This window comes from Lutra lutra, chromosome 17, assembly GCF_902655055.1.
Source record: "Lutra lutra chromosome 17, mLutLut1.2, whole genome shotgun sequence".
Lineage (NCBI taxonomy): Eukaryota > Metazoa > Chordata > Mammalia > Carnivora > Mustelidae > Lutra > Lutra lutra.
The window spans coordinates 4,488,751-4,497,588 of record NC_062294.1 but is presented as its reverse complement, the minus strand read 5'-3'; the positions used below and the strand labels follow the sequence as shown (position 1 = coordinate 4,497,588).

Genomic DNA, 8,838 nt, shown 5'->3' with positions numbered 1-8,838 from the left:
TCTCCACAGAGTATGGGTCTGACAGGTTCAGAACTACAGGGAGAAAGATCTTGTTTCCCCAGACCTCTGTGCTCACCCACCCGTTAGAAAGTTCTGGAACATGAATGAGGGCAGGTCCCAGGAGCCAGTCCTCGGCTCCCCTTGTGCACTGGCTCTGTGGTCTGGGTCTAGGCCTGGGCCTCGCTGGGAGCACCTGGGAAATAGGATCACAATGGTTTCCGCCCTACAGGGCTGTTGGCAGGATCAGGAGAACGTGCTCTTGGCACAGAAGTGCGCAGCAGGTGTCATTCGGAATAGCGCATGTCAGACTCTGTTACTGGTATTTGTGTCTTTCCCTTGGTCTGATTCTGAGCTTCCAGAACAGTGTTCTGAACACTGGCTGCCCAAGAATTGTGGAGGAACGCTTCTGGAGGAACGAGAGCCAGACTCACCCCCAGAGCTTCAGGTGACGGGGTGCAGGGGCAGTGCAGGCCTCCAGATCTCCACAAAGCTCCCTGAGAGCCACTGAGACGCTGTGGAGGAGGCGCACGGTTCTGGGCAGGCAAGGACCCTGCCTCACCTGTACTCCTGGGCCCACGGCCCCCCGTTTCCCACGGCTACCCCGGGGCCTCAGGCAGCTTAGCAGAAGCCGCCTGGGGCAAACCAGGAGCCCGTGGCCTGTCATGGGCAGCCCCATCCACAGCAGCTAACCACGGACCCAAAGTTCTCCTACGCAAACTCACCACAGCTTGGGGACAGAGGGACCCAGCGTGCTTGTCTGAGTGACGGCCTGTGAAGATGTCCTCATCCTGATCCCAGACCTGTGAATGCATGAACAGACACAGCAAAAGGGACTCTGCCAATGACAATGAAGGACCTTGGGATGGCACAAGTGTCCTGCATGAGCCGGGCAGGCCCTCAATATCCTCCCGGCGTCCTTACCACAGGGACACAGGAGGGGTCAGAGGTCAGAGAGGAGAAGGCGGGGTCAGGACTTTGAAGGTGGAGAAGGGGGAGGAACACAGGCCCCTCTAGTGGCTGGAAAAGGCCTGCGACAGGTTCTCCCCAGGGGGGCCTCCGAACAGAACCAGCGCCACGCACACCTGATTTCAGCCCAAGAGGCTGATTCTGGCTTTCCAACCACCAGAAGTAGAGAGTATGTATGTTTTCAGCGCCAACTTCGCAGAGACTCGTCACAGTTCAACATGAAATGGATTCAGCCAGCACCCTGGGTTCTGATGGTTGGGCCCCTCAGAGAGGCTGGAGGTCTGTGGACCCCCCACCTGCCCCAGTCCACACTCAACTGCGGGGCAGAGACTGGGTCTCCGGGTGATACAGAGCCCAAGGGCATGGGCCATGCCAAGTACGGCTGTGCCCTCCTTCTAATGAGAGGCAGGTGCCCAAGTTAGGGCCCAGAACCCAGCTCTGGGCGACAGAGGGCATTGTACCCTCGCACCCAAAGGCGGAGGCTGTTTCAGCAGCCAGAGAGCAGGCGGATGGCAGAACGGTGAGGACGGCGCCCGGCCTCAGCAGGCTCTGTCACCTGGGTCCTGACCCCGGGCCCCTCCTCCTCGCCCTGCCCCCACACCTGGGGAGATCTGGGGCTTTGGGTATAAATCCTGTAACATAAAACCCACCATTTTTAGCCCCTGAAAAACAGAGTCCAGGGACGTATAGCACATTCACAATGTTGTGCAACCACTGCCGCCACGTCGTTTCCAGAGCATTTCATCTCCCAAAGGAAAGCTCCTTGTCTGTCAGCGGTCACTAGCCATCCCTGCCCAGCACACTAGCCAGCTGTCTGTCTCTCAGCGGCCTATCCGGGACATTTCACATACACGCGAGCACACATTCTGTGGCCTTCTGTCTGGCTTCCTGCCCTCGGCAGGACATTTTCCAGGTTCATGACCAGAACTTCATCCTCTAGTGGCTGACAAATGTCCCAGTGTCTGGATGTGTCACTTTCTGCTCATCCGCTCATCTGCTGACACACACGTCTGGGTAGTTTTCAGCTTTTGGCTACTGTGAACAGTGTGGCTGTGAACGGTCACCTACAGATTCTGCTCAAACACCTGTTTTCAATGTGCTGGGTCTACGCCTAGCAGTGGAGTACCTGGGTTGTATGGTCCTTGTTTACCTTGGGGAGCTCTGAAAACAGATTTCAAGGCTCTTCCCAAAGAGCCTATAATTTAGTAAGCCTGGGGCCAGGCCCGGGAATGCGTATGTCTAAGCTACTCACCTGTAGTGCCCTGTCACCAGCAAATGAAACCAGCATCCTGTGCGTCATCATCCGCTTATGAAGGTAGTACCAACCGTGAAAAAGAAAAAAAAAAAAAAAATCAGGAATCTTACTATTTCTCTGGAAACTTCTATCTCATCTATTGATGGGTCCTCAACTCCATTCTGTGTCCAGCAAATCTAAGTGGGATCCCCCTTACTACCAGTAAGTGGGCATCCTTCCTGCCATGGGGAAAAGGGAAGCCTGGCGTTGAGCGGTCCAGACCCAGGCCAGAGATGGGCTGGAAATCCGGTCTCACCTTGGTTTTCTCACCTGGGAAATGGATGTGAGAGCATCACAGGTGGCTGGGACATCCAGGTGGCATCACACAAACAAGACCTGGGCCAACGCCAGGTGGGTGAGAGGCACTGTGCAGACAAGGTGCGTGCACTCGCCACTGGGGCACCGTGCATGGGGCCCCCTCCTGTGGAGGCAGAGGATGTACACGGGCACATTCAAGAAGACCTCAGACCCTCATGTCCTCTTACACAGGCAGGGCTGAGGGTGGTGACGGGGCACCCAGCCGTCCCCATTTCCAGCTCGCCTCCATTCAGCACCTTCCAGGTTTCTGCCGATAGCCCCCCTGCCTGGTTCCCGAGAGAGCAGCACTAGGGACAAGCTTTGGGGCCCAACCTCCATGCCCAACTGGCCCCGCAGGGACCCCAGGGATGTACCTGTGGTTGTGGTGGGTTGACTGCCCTATTTTGTTTTTTTTTTTTTTAAAAGATGTAGTTGTGCTCTAGGATGATGAGAGCTCACACCAGGGCAACAAAGAATCCCCTATAAGCAGGGAGTTGGCCCACCCTGGGATGGGGACATCCTCTCCAGAATATGCCGGTGCAACCGCTGACCAGGGGTCTCTTCTAGGAGAGGGCATCTGTTTCCCAGACCCCAGCATCCACCGGTTCTCTTCGGAGACCTTGTCCCCTTCTGAGGAAGCGCTCCCCACTGAAGACCTCTCAGCTCAGCCTCACCCACTCCACTGTCCCCTCCATCCTCCCACGGTTCTGTCCAAGGCCTCCACGTCCAGTCATCCTCCTAGCATGTCACTGTCCCGAAAGTGAGGCACTCAGGCTCAGTTCCAATCCTGCCTGCACCAGAGGTGCGGCTCTGGGACAGCTACTGTCCCCCACCCCGACCCCAGCCGTGCACGGAGACTCAGTGCACAGAGGCTGCTGGGTGCAGTCAGTCTGCCGCACGGCTCCTGCCGGCCGCCCTCGGCCTAGCACACAGGAGAGGATCCGCCTCTTTTCTCCTACGTTATGCCTCTATTAACACGACACCTTCGTGCGGGCAAATCACAGCACAGGCTGCCAGCTCCCGGGCATACCCCTACCCACCCCCAGGGCTCCAGGATGGCTGTGAAGCTGCCCCGTCCTCAGAGGCCCACTAGGATCTTCACACGGCCGCTAGTGAACTTCACCCTGCTACATCACCCCCCATGTGGTTTCCGGTCACGGAGCCACGGTAACCACAGGTCCCTAAAAATCCTGCTACACTGACAACTCTCCAATTCTCATCCTGTCCCAACTCTGCAACCCTACGGACCCTACGCCCAAGCCTAAGCCATACACGTGTGCACCCCGGCTGGCACAGTCCACCCCGCCTAAACAGGAGAGCCAGTCCCGAAGGCAAGGGACACACGTGGACACCGACCTGGAGGGCCAGGTGAGGGAGCCTCCCAGCAGGCAGGGACAGGGGAGGTCTACCAGGGAGGAGATGCCCAAGTCTGCAGACAAACAGGCACACCCATGGCTTTCAGGCGGCATGGACTCTGCGGTCTAGCACTTCGTTCCACAATCACATGGCATACTGTGTTAGAGGAACTCCACAGCAGAGCTGGAGAGACAACCTAAGTCACAAAAAATGTCTCTAATTCCGTCACTCACCACCATACTCCAGGGTTCAGGCTTTTCTGGAATAATCTAAAGACATGCTGTCCCCGAGGCAAGGCCTGGGCATTCCAGCCGGTCCCAGCTCCCACAGCCTGCGGTCCTGTGCCCAGCCGGTCTCCTCACTCCCAGGACCTGCCTGGGCCTGTGCAGGAGCACAGGCTGGGACCCCGACTTCCACAGTGCTGAGGAGCAGGTGGTGAGCTGTCCACACCTGTGGGGGACAGGCAGTGGGACCAGAAGGCCCCACAACAGACAGTGCCCGAGCCCTGGGCTCTGACACACCCAAGCTACCCTCGGATGAGCGGCCCACCTGACAACCACAGGGCTACCATATGCCAAGTGCTGACGTCCTCCGAGCTGCTTGGGGCACAGAGAGCTCTGTGGGGACCTAAGGGATGTCTGCACAGTCACGAACATGACCTCTGAGGATGGCCCGTCGCAGGGAGAGGTGGGCCTTAATGACTTCTCCCTCATCCCGTGGCCTGGGCCTTCTTCTTCCCAGGACCTCAGCAGCACTCTGATCCCTCGGGTCTCTGCCCCTAGGGTCAGTCTGTCCTCACCTGCAACACGAAGGCTGAGGTCAGCCGGTCGGCATACGGAAACAGACTGGACGGGCAGGGGTTAAGTATTAATGGGCTCCCTTGGATGAGGCCATGGTTTCCTATGAATGGCACCTGAGAGATAAAATGGCCTTCATCAAAATTAGACACTTTCACGCTTCAAAGGAGACAATCAGGAAAGTGAAAAGACAACTAACAGAACGAGAAAAAACTTTTGCAATTCACATACCTGATAAGGAACCTGCACCTAGAATACAAAAACAAGTCTTACACCGTGATAAGGAAAACCCAATTACAAACTAACTCCAGACAGACACGTCTCCAGAGAAGACATACAGACAGCCCACAAACAGGAAAAGATGTTCAACATCGTTCGTCTTTAGGAAAACGCAAATCCCAACCACAACGAAGACAGCACTTGACACCCACGTTGTGCTAGAAGGACGGGGCGGTCAGGGGCCTGGGTGAGGGCACGGAGAGGCTGGGACCCTTGGAGCCCGCTCCTGGGAACTCAAAATGGCACCCTCGCTTTGGACAAGAAAAGCTTAGCAGTTCCTCAGAAAGGTAAACGTGGTGCTCTAAGATCTTACTCCCGGGTATTTACGCCCAAAAGAGATGAAAACTAATGTCCACGCAAAAACTTGTACTCACTCTTCGCATCAGTTCTCCTAGGAGCCAAAAAGTAAGAGTCCCAGCGTCCACTGACGGAGGAACAGATATACAAGGCGAGCCCATCCGCACGCCACGCCGGTGCCCGGGCCGTGCTGGCCAAGCCACCACACGAGCGCGTCTTACAAACATGCTACACGGAAAAAACGGGCCACGCATCACGTGATTCCACGCGTGTGAAATGTTCAGGCCAGATATATCCGGGTACAGGAGGGGCTGCCGTGGGCTGGGGAACGGACACAGCTAGACTTCTTGATGGGACAGTCTGTTTTGGGGTGAAGAAGTAGTTCTGGAATCACAAGGGTGATAATTACACAACCTTGTGAATATACTAAAAACCACCGAATGGGACACATCGGAGAATTTTATGGGACGTGAATTAGAGCTCAAACCACACTCTCCACCCCACCTCCCCTGCCGCCCAGCAGGCTGACGGGGACCCTGTTCCAGGCGGTCATCAGGGAGAACCGGGGCGGATGGAAGAAGAGCCTGTTACACCTTCTTTTCAGCTTCATACAGGTAATGCATATTTATTGAAAATTTTCTTCACCGACAATGGTGAAATCAAGACCCCGAATTACAAAACATGATGGCAGTTGAGACTTAGAAAAATAAAGCGAAGGTCTATGTTTCACAGATCTGTGCAAATTTCCTTCAAATCTCAGTCTGTCCTTTCATCAAAAAGGAGATCACGGAATCTGTGTTATTTCTCATGATGTCATAGTAAAAAAACCGCATTCCACTGACAAAAAAAATAGCTTTGCTTCCAAATAGCTCAAGTCTTTAAAGTGACTTTGCCCAACAATAAATATAGAAAATAGCCTTTGATGAGCACAGTTCAGCTTGGTCAGAGCTTCCGCTGGTGTAAGGCGGCGCACCCCTGCGGGTCGGGAGCCTCCAGCCAGCGTGCCCGAGGCCCTCTGTGGTGGTCTCCCCTGAGGCTGACCCGCCAGCCCCTCCCGCAGGCCCCCGGGGGGCCCGCTGAGGACAGACTGTACGCGACCGCAGCTGGAGACGTGAACCCTTCCCGGCGGGCTGCCCCTCACGGCCGTCCTCGAAGGCTCTCTTTGGCTCTCAGGGCCAGCAGGTCTGGGGTCACACGGAGGGGGTCTTCGGCGGGTGGGCCTGCTGCACGAGCTGGGGGCGCTTCACCCTGGGCTTTCTGCGCTTCGGCCGGCTCCTGGCCTTGTTGATTTGTACCACGAAGAAGGCCAGGACCACCATGGCTCCCAGGAAGGCAAACACGGGGATGGTCTGGCCCACCTCCTGGTTGTAGCGACCGGGCATGATCCCTGGAAGAGCACAGCGGCAACGGTCAGGGGCACCCGAGCGTCCGGCCACCGCCTCTCTGCCGCGGAGGCAGACGCATCAGAAACGAAACGAAATGCAGCAGCGAGGCTCACGGGGCAAACAAATTTTGAAACCTTAGGTGAAGGGACGCGGGTCATGTGCAGAGAACAAATGAGAGATTCTCAGATTAGCAGCCTTGGGAGTGGAGGGGTGGAGTGGGCAGAGGTGTCCTGAGGTGAGGTTTTTGCTCCTTCCTCTCCCTATGCCCACCTTAGACGGGAGCCCAGGACTGGGCCTTCTGTCACACACAACCTACACAAAGGGGTGCGAAGAGCTGCTTCCAGTTTCCCTAAGTGCATGGGAAGATGGAGGAGTCTGGACGCTGGGCAGAAGACGAGCTACTGGTGTCGGACTAGCTGAGTGGGAGGACGAGGAGGGAGCCTGGGCAGGGCGGAAGGATGGCTGGCCACACCCCGACCCTCCTGGGAAAGCCGACCACAGACGGGACATGCGGTCAGAAGTCAAGAGTGGCACCTGGAGGACGCTTGGTTCCAGAACGAACCACCATCAGTACACGGCCTGACTGCAGGCGAGGCCCTCAGGAGGTGGGCGTCACCACACAAGGCCCCCGGGGTGCACACAAGGCCCCCGGGGTCAGAACACATGGGCCATGGCGCCAGTTCCTGGAACCAGGAATCCCACGGGAGCTGTAACCTCTCGAAAGAGCACAGAGCTCTCCAGAAAAAAAAATCTGCTGCCCATGCTTTGCCACAATGACTGGATCCTGGTGGCTCCAGGTAAAAGATGACCTGTCCCAAACGGTCTAGTCAGGCCAAAAGCCACTGCCCGTGGAGGGGATATTCTGTCACTTGGGATGAGGGGGCACAATCAGATCAGCTGAGGGACAGAAACACGCTTTCAGGAGAGCGTCCAGCCCAGGTGGGCCAGAACGGAGAATCAGCGGAGACCTCTAGGCTGAGGGTTTAGAAGCCAGGGTGGCTCAGCCACTGGCTGGGACCCAAACCACCCCAGGACAGAGGTGTTCCCCGCATCAGACACATTGGCCTGCAGAACTTTGACAAGAGTGTGCAAATTACTCTACAGAAGAGTTTCAGATGTAACACCTGGCTATCACAAAAGTACTTTGTCCTTCTGAATTTGAAAATCACGTAGAAAGTTCTAAAGGGAACACGGTATGTAATCTCTTAGGCCCCCTTCTGGCCGTGCTGATTCACACCACAGAGAAGGCATGGGGGCACCTGGGTGGCTCAGTGGGTTAAGCCGCTGCCTTCAGCTCAGGTCATGATCTCAGGGTCCCGGGATCGAGTCCCACATCAGGCTCTTTCCTCAGAGGGGAGCCTGCTTCTCTCTCTCTCTGCCTACTTGTGATCTTTCTCTGTCAAATAAATAAATGAAATCTTCTTTTTAAAAAAAAAAAAAAAAAGCATGGACCAGATGCTCCCAGGAAGGTGAAGGCAGGCCTACCTGGCCCACCATGAGGGGGTTGGGGAGAACCAGAACAAAGCGAGTAGGGTCTAGCACACCGAAGCCCCTAAGAACTGACCTCCAGGAATGTCCCAGGCACCGCTCTCTCCGGGAGACAATGGCCTCACTTGAGGGCGGTTCGATCGGAAGTTGGGTAACACCACTTTGTCCAGGTCGATGGAGAGCAGCTTCTGGTGTTTCCAAAGATTACTTCATGAAAACGGATCAAAACAGAGTGAAAATAAGCAATCACACTAACTTATGAAGCTTAGCCAATACCTGAGAAGTAAAAAGTGATTTAAGGAGAAAGATGAAGCCATGTCCCACCGACACCGACCTAAGCCCAAGTGCATAGCACACTAGTGACAGCTCCCAGGTCCCAAGACAGAAATGTCAAATCGAATCTGTACATGTCCTACTGGGTTCCTAATAGGCCCCAAACGGTCTGCCTCTGCTTAAACTGGACACATCGCCGCGCAGTGGGAGATGAAACCACCCACGAACCTCTGAAAGGAGTCTGAAGCCAGGAGCTGAAGCCAGGGCTCCAGGTTGGCAGGAGCTGGCGGGGTTGGCGGGAAGGTGCGTGGACGTCTCTGCCACGGGGCAGCCCAGCCAGCAGAGCCTGCTTTCCGAGGAACCCAGACCAGTGCAGCCTAGGAGGCTCCATGGGTGCTGGGAACCA

General features: G+C 55.9%; 1 protein-coding gene across 1 annotated transcript in view; it reads right to left on the bottom strand.

Moving 5' to 3' along the window:
- Positions 1 to 5,883: 5,883 nt before the first annotated feature.
- Positions 5,884 to 8,838, bottom strand: part of MBTPS1 (membrane bound transcription factor peptidase, site 1) — a 51,670-nt gene continuing 48,715 nt past the window's right edge. Inside the window, exons 22-23 of the mRNA XM_047710298.1 lie at positions 8,236 to 8,366; positions 5,884 to 6,673 (exon numbers count right to left, since the gene is read on the bottom strand). Of these exons, the coding sequence (XP_047566254.1) occupies positions 6,477 to 6,673; positions 8,236 to 8,366 (328 nt within the window). The 3' untranslated portion in view covers positions 5,884 to 6,476. The remainder of the gene's footprint in view (positions 6,674 to 8,235; positions 8,367 to 8,838) is intronic.